Source organism: Uloborus diversus, chromosome 7, assembly GCF_026930045.1.
Source record: "Uloborus diversus isolate 005 chromosome 7, Udiv.v.3.1, whole genome shotgun sequence".
NCBI classification, from domain to species: domain Eukaryota; kingdom Metazoa; phylum Arthropoda; class Arachnida; order Araneae; family Uloboridae; genus Uloborus; species Uloborus diversus.
In genome coordinates this window covers 159,209,882-159,232,059 of record NC_072737.1, presented here as the reverse complement: position 1 = coordinate 159,232,059, position 22,178 = coordinate 159,209,882, and the positions used below count along the sequence as shown (strand labels likewise).

The window sequence follows — 22,178 nt, the reverse complement described above, 5'->3', positions numbered from 1 at the left end:
TATTTCGTAAAGTGATAATTTAAATTAAATTTAAAATGTGTTTTTTTTACGCACACGTTTGCATTTTAAAACAATCAATTAGATAATTTACTTGTCAATTTTTAAAATATTTTTCCACGTCATAAATTTTTACTGGAAGTTTTACGCAACCGTTTTGAAAACCATTGTAATAAGCTAATAATAGATAATTAGGTTCATAACTATAAAGAAGCTAACTGAAACTACAAAAATATGCATAACAAAGAAAAACATTTATTTCCTTTAAAAACATGTCAAAAACATCATGCACCTTATACACTTGAAGATACAGTTATGATTTACATACAATAAGTATCAGTATAGTCGCTAATTTATACTTAATTATTCAATTGCAGTTTTCTCTAACATGTTTTACAAAAACATTGATTGTTTTTTAAAGTAACTGTTGATCTTACTTCTATGAAATCTGTAAATGTGTTTTCTCTGCCTTAGAGTGCACATTGCAAAGAAAACATGTGCTCGGTTACTTTGTTTCGAATGAATTGAAAAATATTTTCGATAAATTACATTAATGACATGTTCTATGCCTTATATTTCAAAAACCTTTGATTTTAATCGTCGTTTTTACTAAGCAATAGCTTCATTAACAAAAACATCTTTTAATGATAAACAGTAGCAATAATAAGAAAAAATTGCATGTGTAAATAAATTTGCAACTTAGCAAATAATTACTTTAATTCTAAATATATTCGAAAGTTTACAAAACACTACATAATATGTTGTGTATAACATGCACCAATAATTATGTATCGAAATCATATATATTTTAATGTGATGTACGTATTTGTATGTTTACAAATAGATAGATACATGAAAATAAAGGTTATAAGGAGTTATTGAGAATTTACATTATTTAAAGTTTTAATTTTTATCAAATTTAATAGCCAAATAAATCTTAACACCTTTTAATTTCAAATAAGTGCGTATAAAATATTTTTTAATGAATATTGTAAGTTATTGTGCATGAATTCTACTTTAAACCTCGAGAAACAAGTCGAACTAAATGTTTATCCTTCGAAACATACCTTTAAAAATAATAAAATACTGAATCGGATTCCTGGCAAAATATTAAATGTGAACCGGTATCTACTTTTAATGAAAAAACATCATGCCTTTAAAATAATTCACTACCAGGTATTTTGTCGTGCTCACGCATAAAATTTCCGGCCAAACAAAACAGTGAGCAGGCGTATTTCTACTATTATTACTCTTACAACCAATTTACATTTCTCTAACCGCTGTTTTGGAGTAAATCCTCTCTACATGTCCTGCTGTTTCCCATACCTTTCAGATATTGTCATATTAAAAACCATATTCTGTATTTCAACTGTTTGGATTGTTGATTCAAAATCTAATAAATATTTATTTCTCGTTTTGTCTACATAAAATTTAGAACACAACGCCTACTACTGTTTTCATTACATTCTCTAATACTTTCACGTAGTGAAGTAAAAAGAAAGACCTTTTAATACGAACCCATAAATTTTTATTTTAATTTTCTTTGACATAAATTTTCTCTAATATAACTGTTATGATAATATTTGTTTAAATGGGGAAACCTGTTTTATTGTCTATAGGGTTGTTATTTCATTCTATTCTGTGTTATTTTAAAGACTTTAATTTTGTACTCGTGAAAATTATAAGCAGTTGGAATAATTGTTTGGAGGAATTGTTTGGAGTACGTCGTCCTAACTATAATTAAAAAAAAAAAACTACTTGAGATTAGAAAAAATCAAGCTCTATCAAATTTCTTTCTATTTCTTCTGTTTGCCCAATTTTTCCTTTTGATATTTCAAAATTAACAATCAACGTATTTCAATATAGGGAAATATGGTGCAAAGTAAAATGGTGTAGCATTTGCTCTGCTTTTAGCGCCACCTATCTAGTAATATTTTAATTATGTAATAGGGGCATTCCAAGGTATTTTTGACATTTATGTAGAGTCCGTAACGTGACCTTTTTTACCATAACTTTTTAATTTACCGTTTAATTTGCAAATTATTTTAATTTGAGCTGGTGTGTTGGTAGGAAAAGATCAAAATAAAATAATATGCTAATCCAACAGTAAATTAAAAAGTTATGGCAAAAAAGGTCACGTTACGGACTCTACATAAATGTCAAAAATACCTTGGAATGCCCCAATAACAAATAGTAAGTCTGTTGCAGTTAAGATAAAATTACCTCTGAAAATGTGATATTACAAGCAATTTTTAAAAAATGATACTCATATTGTAATATTTTGTTGTAAGTCCAAAAATATTTTTGGTCTTATTTAATGATAAAGTTTTTGTTCATCTGAAATAATAATTGAGCACTACTAACAAATCATTGCAGTATATATTAGTTAACTATTACGCTTATTTGCATTTCAAATGTGTTGTACAGTTGATCAAGTGTATTTAGGGCAAAGTAGCGAGGGCAAAGTGAATTGGTTCATTTCTTTAACTTGTTCAGTCTTTTATCAAATCACTTACGTATTCATTAACTAATTAGTTTATTTAAGTTCCTTCATTTAATCATTCTCTCATTTATTTATTCATTCACTTATTTTCTTAATCGCTAACTATTTCATTCAAACATTTGTTTTTTCTAATACATTAACTCATTTAATTATTTATGTATTCGTATATTGTTTCATTTCCTTTTCATTTCTTCATTAATTCCTTTATTTACGGATTCATTTGATCAAAAATATCTTTAATGATCTAATGGAAAGTATTTCATTCGAAAAACATTTCATTTTTCCTTTTGCCCAATAAAAATAGAAGTGAATAATTTCCATATTTTTTTGCAGATGCAAATTTTCTGCCAAAAACTAAAAATAATGTTTCAATACAAGTTTTATTACAAAAAATATTGGCCGTTCTTTGTGTACCGTAATGTTTAAAACAAATTTCCAATTTGTTCATTTTGAAAAAAGTAAGTTATATTAACTAGTTCACCTTGCCCTATATTCCTCTACTATTCCAAATATATTTTTTAAAAGTTATTCTAGTATTTTGAGTCAATTATCAGTACTGCAGTCGCAAAATTAGCCAAGCATATTCTGTACTTAAGTTTCAAAATAGGAGACTGCTCGCTGAAACTTCAGGAGAAAGACGACGGGTAACGTGAAGAATTAAAATCACAAAATTGACAGTCAGAATTTTTATTTTTCCAAAAATACATCCTTTTTATCAGGGTGAGTTGCATATTCATCCATCAACTATGATAAACTTATAATATTTAACGAAAAATAAGTGATGACAAATTAGTTTGATTAATAGCCATTTATACCTATCTGATATTGCTGTGAGATATTTTTCTGGTTACTATTTTTGAAAAAAATAACTAATATAGTGTACAAAACAAGAAATCTAACTAATGTTTGGTGGGTGTACTTCATTTCTCGAGAGAAATCAAACGGTATAAGCCGTGTACTGCCGTACATCCTCCAATACAGTACTGTTAATAAATCAAGACAATTAGTTAATGCTGTTAATAAGTTAATAAGGTAAATCCCACAAAAATAGATCTTGTCAAAGCTCTATGTATGTGTTTATAGTTTTATTTCAACTTATCCTAAAAAGAAATTATGGCACGAAACTACCATTTTCAACAAGAGTAAATACAAGTTCTGAGATTATATTTACTGTTTTTAAACGTATCCATCTTATAAAAAATGAAGAATATTACTACATTCCATGCTACAACCTTCTCGGGTACTCGTTTACTCCATTTACATTTAGTACAACTGCGAACGTACATGTACACCCTCAATGCTTTGAACCGTTCCCAGTCGCCTTGCAGTCAGAGAACGTACAAACTCAAAACAGTCCTCCAAGTTGATGCCACATTGCTTGCCATTTCGAAATTTAATAAATATTTATAACCCATCTTCCTGTCCTCCTTGAAATTCTCCCCCACCGTTTGTGCAGAAGGTGGCCTTTTATATCTTCTCATGCATTCATACGCCGATGTATAATGCATTCATCTATTTCTGCTTGCGTATTTATGTGTGTCCTTTATTCTTTCCCTCCTCTGAAGTCACCTTCAGAAAGAATTGTTTTAATAATGGAACACGCCTAAATTTGCTCTCGGAAACGTATTCCAACGGGAATGGGCTCCACTGAGTTGCTTTAAATGATATTATGTCTTGCATCATGCTGGGTTTGGGACAAAGAGAAGGCAGTTGAGAGGTGTGGGGAATTAAGTTTAAAATAGGTTAGCATTGTTGCCAAAGGTACCTCCCGAAATCTTATTGTTCGCGCAATAATTACGCTGTATTTATGCTCAACTAATCTTCCTTTGTTATGAAACGGCCCAGAATATAATATCAAAAGTGGTTAAAAGCATTCTATAGGCGATCTTTACGAAAGTTTGGTTTTAGAAACAAGTTTCCATCATTATAATTTCCAGCTTAAAATTAAATGGAATGACGTTGCAGCAATAGACATATAGTTCCTAGATGTGTGGTGTTCAAGAGACAATGTTCTGAATCATATTTATGTATCATAAAATTGATCGTAGGAAAAACTGACTGCTGTTGTCAAAATTTTGCCATTACATTTAAGCATTGTTACAGATAGTAGACGAAATTTTCATTTGTTTTAGTGCAAGAAATGGTAATATTAGTGCTGCTACACAACGTTGTTTAGAAAAACTTCTCAATAAAAACCTACCACTATGATTTGAGCTTTGCATGCGTTTAACTCAAAACTTGAAAAAGTACGCTTAATCCCTTTACTCTTATATTTGGTCCTTAAATTAGAAAGAATCGACCATCCAGATCGTCTTCTCAGGGTGTGGTTACGATTACTCACCATCAATCCACCTACGACTAATCACATGGCAAGTAACATATAGTCGAATCAGAGAAACAGTAAGGTATCTAATCCCAGAAATAACCCTAAGATATCTTAATGTTGCTCTGAGGCAACGATATCTTGCCTGGCTTGTGAGCGGTAAAGAAGGTTGGAAATATTCAGTAAGTTACCGCCTTATAGCCAGGGCTAAGGCAGAAATACATGAAATACACCTCCAGCTCAGTCAATTCCAGCCGAGGACTGCTATTTCGTGCTTATTAGCACTCATCTGCCTGGCATAGGAGTGACTGAGCTGGAAGTGGAAAACCTCTTAAGGAAGCATAGAGTGCCAAACAAACTGGTAGAAAAAAACTTTGTGCTAATTCTGTATTAGCTACGAGTTTGTTTGGCACTCTAGGCTTCTTTAAGAGGTTTTCTACCTCCAGCTCAGTCACTCCTATGCCGAGCTGGTGAGTGCTAATAAGCACGAAACTGCAGTCCTTGGCTGGAATTGACTGAGCTGGCGGTGTATTTCATGTAAAGTTGGGAATGTTCCACCTACAAAGGCCTATACAGAGACTCATCAAATCGCTTAAGCCCTAACCGTAAAAGGCAACGGGAGTCTCTGTATGTATGTACCAAGTCCTATTCACGAATACCTGAATCCACTTTGTATATCCGTACTACCATCGTATATGCAGCTGACTTTTAACTAAATAACCGGTTCAAAGTCAATTTCAATATCAGAATGTTACAACTGCAGAAAAAATATTTGATTAAGTTCATTTTCTATGTGACACACCTACTTGTTTCTCTATAAACATGTGTACATACATCTTTGTGCTCTAATGCCTTTGTAGCTACTCTGATGGTAAGGGTATGCGTTACAACTCCATTCTTTTTATGAAGCTTTGCAGCACTTAGCACACATATCACAAAATTTTCCATTTAACAGAAAGGAACATCTTGTTCCTAAAATAAATTGTTCTTCAGTGCGTTGTGTTAGTTTGTTCTTCCCAATTAGTGCATTAGTGATGATATAACATCTATCAAATTTCTTCCCCGAAATACATATAATTTAGAACTTATTCAATTCAGATGACTTTAATTGCTTACCAAAAACTGTGACCGGTGACTGACCAAAGCATTGAACATGAACTAAGCTAACATTTTTCAGCTAGGGCTTAGGTAAAGTTTTATTTCCAAAATTCCTTTCAGCATTTTTTCTAGCTCTTTCGTATCTATAAATAGTAGGAATACCTGTTTCGTGCGTGTGTTGCAACGCACACGTCTGAAGAATGAGTCTTTTTTTTTTTTGTTGTTGTTGTAGTCTTATAAGAAAACAATGAAGAATATTGCAAAAAAATTAAGAATGCATAAAACATAGACGAATAGAAAATATTTTTTTAGAAAGTGAAAAACTACAAAATCTAAATTAAACTAGATTTTAAATTTAATACTTCTCTCGGTAGTAAAATTATTCTATAGTTAAAGATTGCTGATTAGTCAATGGTAATACTGATAGCTTGACACCACCAATGATTAATAAATTAATGAGTAAATTAAAATCGTAGTTGTGCTTGAATTATCAAGATTTTTTTTTCATGAGTGGCCAATATTTTTTCTAACGATTTACTGATATTGGAAAGAAATTCCCAACATTAAACGGTTATTGTGTTTTCGTACAACAAACGATTTGCAATTGTAATAAAATAAAGGTATTTGTAGCATGTATAAAAATAAATTGTTGAAGACATTTTTTTTTAACTTTTAATTTTTTTGTTTCAGATGAACCGTCCAATCCAAGTGAAGCCTGCCGACAGTGAGAACAGAGGAGGTAAGCAATATTTCATCGTTATAATGCAAATTTAAATTAACGCTGAAATTTTTTTGAACATTTATGACATGGGATCTAATTTCTATGACAACTTGAAGAGGATTTTACTTTCCTTAGTGCTTTTACGTAGGTTAACTAAACAGTTGAAGTGAAATTTGCTTCTTTACTTCGTCTACTGCGTATACTGAGAGCTAAAGTTTGTGAAGGAAGATATGATATTGTCATAGAGTGTAAAAATTAGTGATTTTGTAGAAAATAGATGATCTAGTGAATTGGTATTATATTGGTTATCGCACAAAATATTTCACTCAAAAATCGGCCCTAATTTCCATTTTACTCACCCCCGAATAAATGTTGAGGTTTTTTTTTTTTTTTTTTTTGATGCGACCACACATGCATATATACCTAAAAATGTATGCTGCCCATATCCATTTTGACGATTGCCCCAGTTAATTACAACGAGTTTTCTCGTGACGTCCGTATGTACGTATGTATGTGCGTATGTACCTCGCAAAACCCAACTGTAAGTCGTAAAAAATATGAAATTTGGTAAGTAGACTCCTAGTGGGGGTCTACTTATGCACCTCCCCGTTTGGTTGCGCTCGGATGTTTCAAAAGGGGGCTGCTACACTTTTTTGGGAGGAAATCATAGTTAATTTCGATGCAAACTCAAGTAGTGTTAAAGTTTGGTCGACATTGGACGATACATCGCCAGGCTTTTAATCGCCAACTTGGTGAAAAATGATTTTTTTTTAAAAAATCTGGTTTCAATTTGGCCACTATTGGCGATATTTAGAGAGTTTCCCATTGAATCACATTAAAATTACTAATAATGGGGAAATAATTCTGTGTAAAACTTTTTTTACTTCGGTTCACAACAAACTAGGGGTGAAAATATTTAGTGTTTCCTTGCTTACTCCTAGGCACTATTTTCACTAAATTAGCGTAAAAGGAAGTCATGTAAGGCATATATCACCTCGTGTTTTTTTTTTTTTTTAAATGATCTATGTATTCCTAGATAAAATGCTTTAAGCTTGATTGCAATTAAGCTGAAATTATTTTGTATAGGAACTTTATGAATAACAAAAGAAGTCCCAAGTGATGTTTATTTTACACTGTTTAAAATACAATTTAAAAAATATGAGGGTTGGCAGATTTAAAAGAGGGAATAAATTTTGATTAAATTCATTATTACCCCCATTGGTAAGTTATAAACGATTTTAGAAACAATTAAATACATGTAAAAAAAAAAACATTTTAAACCATAGGATAATGTACTTGACTGTAAATATTATTATCTAACATTTTCTATAGACCCAAAATGTTACTATTTTAATTTTGCGCAGTCCGAAGGACTTTTCTAAACTGAAATTCTGTTTTTAAAAAACATCATTGCTCTATTTAACAACAGCTTGAGCTCCTTTCCAATATTAGAACTTAATAATTTTTAATAGATTTTAAACAATCTATGTAACTGACGTCCTTATATTTTGTAAAAAAAAAAAACAATATGTAAACATGAACCACCATAACCAAACATAAAAGGATAAAATAATGATTGTCTAGCTGTGTATCTTCCATTTATTTTAACTCCATGAAAAATGCTACGCAGAGTGTAGATCTAGCTCTAGTAATGATAATTAACAAGAATATTTGTGTTTGAAAACATTTTAAATCCTAATTGCAAAAAAAAAAATCTTTACTCGACTAAGTTCTTTAAATTTATCCTCATAAATTCCTTCGAATATTTTTGAATGTTTTTTTTTCTTGAATTCATTTGTTATTTTGGTTTCTTATTGTATTATTCTGAGAAAAAGCAATCAAATTCTTATGCTGATTAAATTTATCGTTTACACGACTGGTAAAAAACTAATAACATGGTTTGCCGAGGATACAAAATATGAATAAAACGTTAGACGAATTTGACAGAAAAATTCCAAACAAGTGTAAATACCATCAAAACTCGTAAAAACATGATTCTTCTTCTTATTATTATTTTTTTAATTCATGTTTTCTACAAAAAAGGGTGCATTCAATACTTAACGTGGCAACCTATTTTAAAAATGAAAAAGAAAATATTTCACATGTTTTTTTTTTCTTTTTCTCTTTCATAGAAATGTTATTTATTTCGCATGGTACCCGAACTGCGGTACAGTGTTTAAGAAAATCAAATAAAATATTTCTGCTTTTTAAATACTCTTTTACTTTTATTTTTGTTACTGAAAAATATATGCACTAAAATAGTTTTCTACGGAATTAAAAATCATGCGATATCATTAATTACTTATAAATATTACAATTTAGTATGTGCTGATATCCTTAATTTGTTTTGAACACTTTGTTGTTTGTTTATACTTTATCAGAAATTCCTTATTTAATTTGCATTTCATTGCATGGAGGTTTTATTTAAAACTGAAAAATCTTCTACTTTATTTTCATTGAAAACCATTCGAAATATTCCCAACTTTCTACTGAATTCTTTTCAATTCCACTCGCCTTACAATGCGAAATTCTAAAAATTCTTTTCTAGTTTTTCACTTCTTCTCGTTTCCCCAAACCCCGTCCACAAACATTTTTGCTACGTTTTAATTTGGAGCAGTTTAGTATTGCGTGACATTTTAATGCGGAAGGCAGTTGCAAATTAAAATGCCGTGGTGCAAATAAAATTTTAATTTGTCACTTATCTTTCACCATTTTCCTCCTCCATTTTTTTCCTCTTTATTTTGTTAGCTTTCAAATCAAGCTTGCGTCGCATTCTCTAAATTGTTGAACAAACTGCTGCCACGCAAAATGGTTTTTTCTTCACTTCAGTTTAAAGTCAACGAAAAAACAAAAGTTTTTTTTTCTCTCTTTTATATATTTTCTCCGCAAACTGCTTGAATGTGCACTTTTAATTTGAAGACATCCCAGTGGAATTTAAAGAAAATATTATTTTGATGAGAGGTTTTTTCTTTTATTTTTTAAAGGAAAAAATGGCGTCATCGTGTGCCATTTTGTGGTTGCTGAAAGATATTATGGTATAGTTGGAAGCAAGGGTTTTCTCAGATGACATCTATTTAATTAATAAATACCGAATTCGTTTTCTAATTGCGCAGTTTCACGTTTCAAATCTTTCTCGAGGGATTATACTTTTAAATTTCGGTAGTAGTTTGAAAAACGCTATTCATCACTCAAATTTAATCCTTTCTTTTCCTCGGAATGCACAAGTCAACTAACTGTTTATTAAAGACGAAGATTAAATTTCCTGTTTCTTCGTGTTTGAAAAATATTTAATATACCTTAAGCATCCAGTTTTCTTAAATTCCTTCTCATCACGGGAGTTGAAAGAGAAAATTAATATGCAAGTTTCAGACGAATTATTTAAAGTCTTGGTGATTTTTGTAAGGCTTCAAACAGCGAAAGTTTAAATTACTGAAGCTCTATTTTCTAGTTGAAAAAGAACTTAGAGGAATAAATGTAAGAAAAATAAACAAAATGGTACGAATGATTAAATTTTAAAGAATTAACTCGTTTATAGCAAATTTGTGGCCAGAAAAGCTGATTTTGTACAAGGAAAATTATATAATAAGCGAAGACCTATCACATTTCTTAGTCGATTTTTGTCCAGATACCCGGATTTCAAAAAAAAAAAAAAAACTCTTACACATATTACAATGGTTGATACGCAGAATAAAAGAAAAATATAGTAAGCTCTTTTCTTTTTTCAGATAAAGCAATTTACAGAGCGAGCTTTATGTTGCACACCAAACACTTATCTGTAACCCAATGGGGTCATTTAGAAAATTTTAAAAGTTTTTTCTTTTTTTCTGAAAGAGCATGCCATAAATATATAGAATTTGACCATAAATATAAAATTTAACCATTTTTAAAATAATTTTTTAAAGATTTTTTTTAAAAATTATTTTAACTGGTTCTCCCGCTTTTGCACATGGCATCACGAATGATGAAATGCCATTCATTGATGCCATTAGAGCAGAGTGCAATATTTAATTAGCATCTTTACTCACATGTACTGGCAACGATATGGTTGATAGCAAGCGTAGAGCGCAATATTTATTTCGCTTCTGAATTATCATAAGAGGTGGAAACGTGGTAGAGAGCAGTCAGCATTCAGGTATCAGTGGAGATGCGCCAAAGTACATCATTTGTGACGTCATAAAGACCATACTTTCTTTTCAAAATTGGACATTTAAAAAAAAATAATTAAAAATTAAGCGTTGGGAAAATGAAAGTTTTGTCTTGCTCCGTGTTATTTATTTTATTTTTATTTTGTTTATTTACTTTATTTTTTTTTCTTCTGCTTATTCTATCAATTTCAGTGACTAAAAGTAGTACTTTTGACTGAAGGAAACAGCCCCATTCGACAGACACGCGTCTTTGTACTTCTCGTGGTGTTTTCGGTAACGGTGATAGATAAATACTGTTTTTGACTTTACCCCACCTAAAGAAATCTCACGGCTTATGTATTGGACTAAGTTACATATTAGACGTTTGTTCTGAAACAAAGGTTTAGATATTAAATATATTTAACTGAAAGAAAACTTGATACTTGAGACGTTTCTCTTATTTGGTGATATGTGTAATAGTTTCAAGACAAAATGTTCATCTTGTAGAACTTTTTTTTTTCAATAGTTCTAGAATTTTATATGAAACTGCAACAGGACCGTAACCACTGTAGATTAGATATTACATGAAAATATAAAAACATTTGAACTGTGGCATGAAATTTTCTGGCTGAAATAACTTACACAAATATAAGCATAAAAGTTTAAATTTAAATGTTAATGACAAGTCTGTGAGAAAGCTGTACTTTTTCATCATCCTCTACTATTTTACTTCTATTTTGACTTAGCAATTTATATGTTTCACAACTTCTAAATTTCTTCTGCGATAATGCAAACACTAAAACCGTTGTAAGAAAAGTTTGCTTAACGAATAAAAACCGTTAAGTACTTTAAATCGCTAAATCATTACGATACTTGAATTTTACTTTTATAACAAACCTTCCCGTTCTATCTTCACCATAATTTTCTTCAAGGAACAAATGCAAGGATAAAATTTCATATATACGTGGATAAAATGCCTAAAACATCGTAAAAAATTAACGACATTTTAAAACCTATATAATTTTATTATAATATTTTTTGTGTTATATGTACATAAAATTTTGTTCATTCCCCCAATGCTTGTTTTTGCTTGGAATCTAAAATGAAAAGCCATTATATTTTAGAAAATGCTCAATGGCTTTTTGTTACGAAGATTTTATTAAATTTTTATGGGTTATTTCATTTTATTCCACCTTATCTTCGCTCTTTTTCCCCCACAAAGTGAAATCAAGCATAAAACCTCTCAGCTGGCAAGAAGAAACGTGGCTAAAAAACGTCAGTCGGCGGACACCCCGTATTTAAAGCTACTACTTAATCATTTTCCCTTACTGAAAATAATGGTTATTACCCAAGAAAATGACCAGTAAAACCCTACTTAACTATGAATAATCAACTCCCAGATTCAATATTGTTTGATATTTTCTTTCGGCGCATTCAGTCAATGATGTCATTTTTATTCAAGGCGAAATTCTCGTCACCATAACATTTTATTCACACAAAATCAATTCCCTCACCCGATAACTCCCTCCCATCGGCAACACCTAGAGACTCATTTTATTTACGACTATTTTCCTATCTCGACACACCCTAAAACTGCACTTAGTATTCTGGAGACAAAAAACCAATAACCGTTAGCATCGTCTTGCTTTATAACCTTCCTTACTCTTTCCTGAAAACATTATATTTCCAGAGGAGAACCTAAGGATTGCTCTTATAAAAGCGTTTATGGCAACCACCCCAAGATTATCTTTTTAAGAGTAATGAACCTGTTTGTGTTTTCTTCCTCCTCGTGGGACCTTCCGCTTTCTTATCAGATTGGAAGATCTTAATTTTTAAGAAACGCTGAGTTTCCGGGGAACGAGTATGTTGGTGCATGTTATTTCCGCTGAGTATCTTCAAGTAAAAATTAATTTCACGTTTTTAAAAAAAATTAATTAGTTTTCTTGCCATGTTTAGATGAATCAGAAGATACCAGCTCACTTAAACGAAGAGAAGATAACGTTATGTCTAAACTAAACTAACATTATTGCAATAATAGTAAACGCCAAGACAATTTAGAGAGATATCTTTTTTTTTACTGAAATAACTACGTTTCGAAAATAGTGTTTGTTAGTTATTATTAGTGTTAGTATATCATCTATGTTGGACGCTCCATGAGGTTGAAATAACTACGTTTCGTAAATAGTGTTTGATTGTTATTAGTGTTAGTATACCACCTATGTTGGACGCTCCATGAGGTTGAAATAACCAAGTTTCGTAAATAGTGTTTGTTAGTTATTATTAGTGTTCGTATATCACCTATCTTGAACGCTCCATGAGGTTCAAACCCGCAAATTCCCCCCAAAATTATTCTTTCCATAAATAAAAAGGAGGATACTAAATTCTAAGTAATAACAATAAAGTAAAAAGAAAGCACATTCAAAACTATTGCATCTGTAAAAAGCAATGCCTTTCCAGACAAATTTAAACTACACTTTTCGGCGTCCTTCATAATGGCAAACAGATTGCTATGATTGCAATTAGAAAACCTTATCAGAAATACAGAAGAACTTACTTATATATTTGCTCAATGTAGCAAAAGTGCTCTAAAACACCTAATTTGCGAAAAAAAAACGCATAAAAAATGCTTTCATTCTTGCATTATGTTTTAATTCCTGAACGTTGCCAAATAATGATTAATTTTCTTTGAACTGTCCATTTGTCACATTCATGCGATATAGTTTCCGAGAAATACTCATGACAAAAAAAACATTGTCATTTGCACCCCTGGCTTTGAAAATGTTTGAAGTTTTCCTGAACAGCAAAAGCCATTAAGAAGAGGATTGTTCAGCTTGATTTTTTTTTTTTTTTTTGCATTAATTCATCTAAGGAATGTTATGACACCACTGCACTCGCGTACACAAAGGATAAAATATTGTTCATGCACTGAGTCGATGATGACAAACTTGGTTCACATTTAACAACTCAAGCTGCTTACTTCAGCTTCTTTAGAGGCTTCAAATATTAGATTCTACCCATAGAAAAAAGAACAGCAAAAAAGCGGCTGTTGATGATCAAGACTGACTATTTCTTTTATTAAAGAAAGCTTTCAGTAATTTTCGAGAACTCTGCAACAATTATTGCACGAGTAATATAGAGTCTGTTCCGTTTTAACCTGCAAGACCTTTATTTTCGCTACCGTTAGTCCTTGATATATACTTCCAACTGCAAAAATGTTCAAAATCAGATGCACAGTAAAGATATTGAGAGTTTTAAGTAAAAATAAAAATGAGTCAAGGAAACACAAAATTTAACTTTTTATACGGGGTCTAGGTCCCTTAACTTATATTCAGAGAAATAATCTCTATTGAAAACTTACTGACACAAAAAACTTGACATTTGTGCGACCAAAACTCAAGGAGATATTCCAGTTTAAAGTTTTAAGGGACCATACAGAAGATGAGATTGGAACTTATCGCCCTTTCAGAAGAATGACAGGTCGTCAAAGTAAGAAAAACAAGGTATTAATATTTTTCATTGCTATTCAAAAATAAATGCAAATGTTATGCCGTGATATGCAAAAACACACTACAAAACCTCGAACAATTTGAAAAACCTCACTCTATGCACACATATAATTTTAAAGAATTGTTAACCGGTATATTTTCTCCAAAAGGTGCTATTAACGACGAGTGAAAAGAAGTGTAAGACACAAAACGCTGTGTTTCGTATCTCGGTGAATATTGGTTTTACTAATTTCAAACTTTTTGTGTTGGAATTATTTTTCAATGGAGATTATTTCCCTAAATGTAAGTTAGGGGACCTAGGGCACGTATAAAAAGTTAAACTTTTTATTTATTTATTTATTAATTTATTATATTTTTATTTTATATTATTTTATTTTTATTTTTTTGACTTATTTTTATTTTCACTTCAAACTTTCAATAGCGTAACTCGTCATCTGATTTTGAACATTTTTACAGGTGGAAGTATACATCTAGGACTAACGGTTGTGAAAATAAAGGTCATGCAGGTTAAAACGGAACACCCTGTATAAACAAATAACAAACAACGAACTAATGAAAATCATTGCCAATATTAAATCGAAATTGATTTCATTTGAAAGGGAAATCTTTTTGAGCAAATACAGGAAATTTGTTGCAATGAGTTTGTAGACATTGTGAAATAATAACTTTATTATGACATGTGCGTAACAGAGGGCGCCAAATGCTAATTATCAAGATGGAGAGTTCGACCTTCAAATCTTTCGTTATTCAGTAAATTTTGCTGACATTTCTGTTAATTTGGCCACATTATTGCAACTAAAATTACTAATAACCTAAAAATATTCTTTTAATATGCCTAATGTCCTTTCTCGTTAGATGTAATGTAGGTTCGGAATGTGGATGCTTACATTTTATCCCTCGGTGAAATTTAGAATTTCATTCGGTAAATTTAAAATTTCCCCGCTTCTGGAAAAGTTTAGTTTTGGTCGCACCTGCATGCTATGCTTCGCACCACCCAAAAAAAAATTATCCCAGTTCGTTAAGGTACTTGAAAGATTTGCAGTACATTACCATTAAATGAGAGATGTTGTAACGAGCTTTCATGAGCAAACAAAGCCCCCGACAGTAAACTTTTACAGAAAATTTCATTCCCATCTCTTTTGCTGTATTTTATTATGAATTGTACAGCATTTGTGTAATCATGTAGTCACTTGCATGTCACTGTTCCGCAGAAGCTAATCTAGCGTCAAAGTTGTTGTTGTCCCATTCTTATACTCATGAGTGCAAAACGGCTTTATTAGCGTTATCTCTCCAGTTTACGCATCCCGTTCCGGCTACTGCGCCTCTAACTTGGGCGTTAGTGACTGATGTTATCGAGCTGTTCATTCTGTAAGGGGTCATCTACACAGTAAGAAAGAGTTTGCTTAAGTTAAATGCAATCACGGGGGCTCCGATGGGAGGCCATGGGAGGTCACTACAAACTTCCGAAAATTGCTCTTTCGGGAAATTTTGACGGATGATTCGGCAAAATTAGTCTCTTCCTGCAAGTTTTGTTTGACGATTCGGGAAAACTTGAAGCTGAATTTTGAAAAATTATCATCATTTGGCAAAACTTGGAATTCTATTCAGCAACTTGAGAGTTTCCGTCCTCCCAAAAGTTTAACCTCGGGGCGTCTCTGAGTGTAATTACAGCCGTTGTTTTAACCTTTCTTCCCTATAGTCTGACTTTATCAGACGCCTGAGCAAAATCGGATGTAGAAACTTTTTTATCCGAACGTCCGTAAATTCGAACGCATTGATGATGAAATACATGTACACAAATTTGAGACTTAGCAGGCTAAACCGCCTTTCTTATTTGCTTCAGGAGAAAAAGGGTAAAGCTTTTAAATCTTAACTTTGAATAGCTAGCGTAATGTGCACATAAGTGCCGAACTGTTCTGCATTGCATGTTTATTCATATTTTTACTTCCTTTTACAAAAAAAAAGAAGTATTGTATTCGCGAAAAAATTTTCACAGAAAAATCGGCCTTAATTTCCATTTTGCTCACCCGCAAATGAATGTTGAGGTTTTTTTTTTTTTTCAACCCGACCACACTAGGTATGTGCCTAGGAACGTTCAGACACCCGAAATATCCATTTTGACGATCCCCGAGTTAATTACAACGAGTTTTCTCGTGACATCTGTATGTATGTATGTATGTGCGTATGTGTGTATGGGTGTATGTATGTCGCATTACTCAAGAACGAAATGTCCTAGAAAGTTGAAATTTTGTATGTAGACTCCTAGTGGGTTCTAGATGTGCACTTTCCTTTTTGGTTGCATTAGTAATCTCCAAAGGGGGTCTTTTGCCCCTTTTTGGGGGGAAATCATTGTTAATTTCGATGTAAACTCAAGTGGTGTTATAACTTGGCGGACACTTAGCGATATATTGCCAGTCTTTTGGTCGTCAAGTTTTGTCGCCAACTTGGCGACAAATTTGGCGATTTAAAAAAAATTTAATTTTTTTTCAATTTGGCCACTGTTGGGGATATTTAAAGAGTTAACTATTGAATCATATTAAAACTGTCAATAATGAGAAAATGACATTAAATTGGAGTAAAAGGAAGTCATGTGATGCACACATCAGCTCGTTTTTATTGTGATACTTTTTGTAGTGTATGCTTTTACCATTAGCTAAACAAACAGTATTTGACCCAGTAAAGATTTGTCTCTTGTCCATAAAACTTATTATCCCTTTTACCCTGTTTCTAGTAGCTTTACCATACCTTTACTTTGAATATTTCTTTAAACCAAGGGTGATTAAAGAATCGAGGATGTTTTGACACCGCCCCCCCCCCCCTCCCTTCTGAAAGCTTGAATCCACCACAAAATTCATGGCTGATTACGTACATGGCAAAATTTTACTGATTTATTCGATGCTGACAATTAATATTGAAATACCATATAATGTAATTGTTTAAAGATTCTCGGATAATGTTTACAATGATTTGCTAAATACATAACTAAAGGAATAACAGCTAGTGTTTAATTTGTATGTAAGCTCAGCTCTGCACTATTTTCAATTTTATCTGAATGATTATATTTTTGACTGAATCCAGGTTTTTTCCGTATGAAAAGAAATTCTGAAGACTATACGGCTTCAATCCTTTGTTTGTCAGAAATGAAACACGGGGGATATTTTGATAATTGGGAATCTGGCGCGGTCGTCTCATTTTTGGAGTAAATAATTTTATTTTGGTAACCCTGCTAATTTATAGTAACCCTATGTGTATAGATGTTTCCTGTCTATTTGTTTAGATTTGCAAAGAAAAATATCTCTCGTGCAGGCACTCGAGCCAAAAATTGAGGCCAATGAAGAAAGATCGCCAGATTCCCAATTACGGAAATATCCCCGAAACACGGATAAAATAATTCTGATAAAGCCATGTGACGTGTGATTGATAACATGCGCACATTATATAATTTAGATGAGCATTATATATGGAATAAATTACACTCGCCGTATAATGCGACGGATGATAAAATTCGAAATGGCACAAAAGTGCCTAATTTGTTCCCAAAAATAATTCAGATAGTCAGCGTCCGTAAAGCAACTGAAAATGTACAGATTCAGCAGAATGTCACCCCTACTGGCAACAGACGTGACAGTTTCCGCGCTTTCTCCTCCGTTGTTTCAATCTGCTTATCTCTAACTGTTTAATTGCGACTACGGCCTCATTCCGTGGACGAAACTTCCAGCGTGTTTCAGCAGTTTGGACGCTGAGCGGTCACCTTGGATGACGCGTAATTTAAAGTGACGGGTGCGAGCGCAAATGGCTGAAATTTCTGACGCTATAAAGGGTATTCTTCCGCCTCCTGGTCTCTTCCGGCGAATGGAACTACATCATTCCGTGGAGGCAGAAGCGATGGTATGTGTGCATCAGTCAATGACTCCGATTTCCGTCCTTTAGCTCGAGTGTTCGAACAAATTATTCGTCCATTTTTCTTTTTCTCTCTCAGTGTTAAAAATAGATTTCGGGGGTTGTAGAGTATATGACAAGAGAAAAATTAAAGTGCCCCCCTCTCCACACACACACTCGACAGGTTAACGGAAAGATGAATGCCCTTCTTACAAAAAATAATTTTTTGGAACTAAAACTTTCGTCATGGACCAGTGAAACAGCAAAAGGAAGTTCTGAGGCCAATACCTCATAGCCCTTCGTTTAAACACATATTACTCATCCTTATATAATATTTATTCATAGGAAGGGCTCCAGGCAAAAATATGATATGTCACATGAGTTTTTTTTTTCCGGTAGGCCAATTTCCAACTTTTGAAAAATTCTACAAATATTTTTTATCGACATTATTCATTCAATATTTTGCAGTACTAAAACCAGGTACAATTTTCTGACAATGACATAATCCATTATCAGGTTTATTTCATTTATCAAAAAGCACAATTTTGAACAAAAAACTTATTTTTTCAAAACTGTGGCTTATCTCGTTTTTGCCCCGAGCCCTGCATATGTAAGGGCCCTTATGATCCCTGCCCTTAGATGATCCACAGCACCATTGCTTTGGACACAGTGTTTAATTTCCCTGAATAATGGAATGATTTCCTCGTATAATGCGAAAAAGAATAGCTGCATTCTTTCTTAAAGCAAATAAGAACTAAATACATCCGTTGTCGCAGAGCTAATGGCACGTGCATTAGTCAATGACTCCGACTTCCGTTCTTTAACTCAAGCGTTTGAAAAAACTATTCGTCTATTTTTCTTTCTCTCTGCCAGTGTTAAAAATGGAGTCCAAGGATAGTAGAGTGTACACTGTTAAAAATGCTCAGTTCATTGTTTCACTTAGGCTGTGTTCGGAAACAGTTCACCGATTACATCGCGTGACTAGTCAGGTTGTGGTTATGACGTCACAGGTATTTTTCTGGTAAGCCCGGTTGAATAGCTTTGTTTCCAAGCGCTCGTGGCTACAGCACGGTAAGTTCTAGTTCAGCAGCAGACGACGCTCAAATCAAAGAGAGTAAAACTTGAAACATGACCGGAATGGCCAAAAAATTCCATGTGATATGGCTAACCCACGTCAAAACTGTGCTGAGATATGGGTGAGAGCGGTTGCAACAGGTTCCAACGCCAGAGAGTGACCTCAAGCATTTGTAAACACTAATAGGGGACGTCAAAGAACAAGTTTGCGTCAAAATTTTGAGTTTCCGAATGCTTGTGGTGCTACTGGCGCGACCGTTCCTTGTTAACGAACGTACCCCTAGTGATTGGTTAAATGTAGCAAAAATTTAGCTGCAACCATCTTATTAGTGATAAGTTTAATTAAGGTAATGGTGCTTTTACAATCAATATTGTTTGTAAAATCCCCATAAAATTGGTGAAATTCATCACCAAAAGATGGTTATAGCTACATTTTGCTGGATTTACCTTGGTTCTTGGTACAAAATTTAACTTTTTTTTTTAAGACAGTAGGAAAACAAAAATAGAAATACCTCACATGACATTTGTTCGTACCCTCAAAAAGAGAATATGTTTCGTGAGGGCAACTAAATGTATATTTTCAAAATACGCCTCTCTCATTTTTTTTACTTATTTTTTTTTATATTTATTTATTTATTTATATTATTGAGCTTATTACAGAAAAAATGAAATACTCCAACAAGACGAACAAAAAGAAAATTATATCTTATATAGCTATGTGTGAAGACTACGGGACAGACTAAAACGGGATTGTCCCGTTTGATGCGTGACTAATGGTCACTTAAGGGATAACTTGAGGGTAGGAGTGAACCTTCTGGAATGAAAAATTTCTGTATAAAGAAGTTGCACAGCGAAAGGGGTTAATTATCAATCCCTTTCAACTATTGGTTTCAACACATATCACCAAGTCTGATATGAGGCAGTGAAAAGCAAACGGATGTAAGTGCCAAAATTTAAAAATTCGAGGTAACTTGTACAAATAGTAGGATAACCTCTCCTCTGCGTTGGTGTAAGGGATAGTACTAGAAGTCCTGGTACTTTCTGCTAGACAGCATGATTTAGAGGGGGAAAAATCAGTAAAAGTCTATCTAGAGCCCGAACTTCAAATGCGTTTTTCTCGACACATAAAAAAAAAATCCTCTTACATCCCTGTGTTTCACACTGCCACATTTGGTATTTATTCATATTTAAGGACTTATACGTCCACTTACCACCAAAAAAAAGTTCGCTAATGCTATCGGGACAGTTGTCAAGTTCTCTAAATAATAGATGATTCCCTCACATAATACACAAAATATTGGTTTAGTGTCACATTTTCCTCAAAAACTTAGAATTATGAGTACATAATCTTCCATATTTTATGGAAGTGTAATATTCGATATAACACTTCCATTAAATAGCACCGTTTAGCGAAGTATCAACAAATATCACAAACCATCTGCCACTCACTCCTTCAGTTTGTATTATTACACACTACAGATGTCTAATTTGGATATCGATTCTTCCCATAAAGACAAAAAAAATATTTAGCTTACTCAATTTTAACTAGAATGCCATCACAATAAAGTAAAATTTTATCTTTAAACTGGTCATCTATTTAGCTTTGTGATTTTTCCTCATAAAGGACATAACTTTTAATAAACTTTTCTTCATAAACCCAATTATTTCTAAAAAACAAAACTATTAACTCCCGTATCGGGCCAATTATCCTAGAGAATACCATCAGATGATCCGACAGAAAACGTATTCCAGCCTTCTCCCATCTATCGGAACAAAAGACATACTAAATATAAGAAGAAAAAAAAAGAATAAGAGGGGATGTGAGGCTCCAAATCCATACCAACATCTGATCAATACGCCCCTGCAGGAAAGTTCTGCCCCAAGGTACGCCCTAAGAAAGAAGCAAGCGGGGATACGTTGCCCATTAACCAGGGGATTCGCCCGATCCAATAAAACTAATTTAGCGCTGATGCGTGCGTCTTATACACAATGAAATACTGCCACCGGAAGATTACCAGTAAAACCCCTTTTCTGAAGAGGACTTTTTTTCCCCGTGAAATACGAGGTCCACGAAGTCGTGCGTCCGCAGTTCTAGATTTATGCGTTTAATTTTTGCAGATATGATAGTTTTATGATGGAGATTGAATGTAAGGTCGCTCCCCAGCTTTGTCCTTAAGAAGCAGGACGACATGAGGGAATTTTACAACATGGATCAGGCAATATATGAATGGAGAAGTTGTTTTATGTTGTGTATTCAAGCGGCCGTTACGGTGACAAGTTTGCGAAACGTCGAGGCGACTTTTGGTATTGCAGCGAATGTTATGGAGGATATTAATTTTGAATTTCGTCTGCATATTTCGCGAGGATTGTTTTCATGGAAGTTGGGTTGCTTGGGTAGGTTATCTTTACGGTGTTTGATTTTCCTTTTGCTATAATCATTTTTTTTAAGTGGGAGTTTATTTTCATATTCACAAGGGGGTTATATGTTAACAAATCAAAGTATATATTTTAACGAAGCTATAAAATGAAAACAAAACGGCTGTAACTTATGCATAGTAATAAACAAACTCCTTGTAAAATATCACACAAGGTTTTTTTACGGTAAGATTTTTTTATTATTATTATTCATTTATTTATTTATTTATTTTATTTTTATTTATTTATTTGTTTATTTATTTATTTATTTATTTTATTTTTTTATTTTTTTTTGAAATTGAAATAGCGGAAGTATAGAGTATTTTGACACTGATAAAAACACGACCGTTCGTATAAACATGATTGAATTGCCAATTGCTGAGCTCTTAAAATCAACATTTAATTTAAATACCACCACAAAACGTATTACACAACCTTACCAATGGACACAAACATTAAGTTACCTCGAGTGGCATTGTCGATTACGTTCGGAACCACTGTAGGCTTGTCTTTACTTTCTTTCTAGAATTCTGAGCTC

General features: G+C 32.7%; 1 protein-coding gene across 2 annotated transcripts in view; it reads left to right on the top strand.

Annotated features, from left to right (window-relative positions):
* Positions 1-22,178, top strand: part of LOC129226474 (CUGBP Elav-like family member 4) — a 568,366-nt gene that overhangs the window by 133,283 nt on the left and 412,905 nt on the right. For both annotated transcript variants that reach the window (XM_054861084.1, XM_054861083.1), the window contains exon 2: positions 6,612-6,660. In XM_054861084.1, the coding sequence (XP_054717059.1) occupies positions 6,612-6,660 (49 nt within the window). The remainder of the gene's footprint in view (positions 1-6,611; positions 6,661-22,178) is intronic.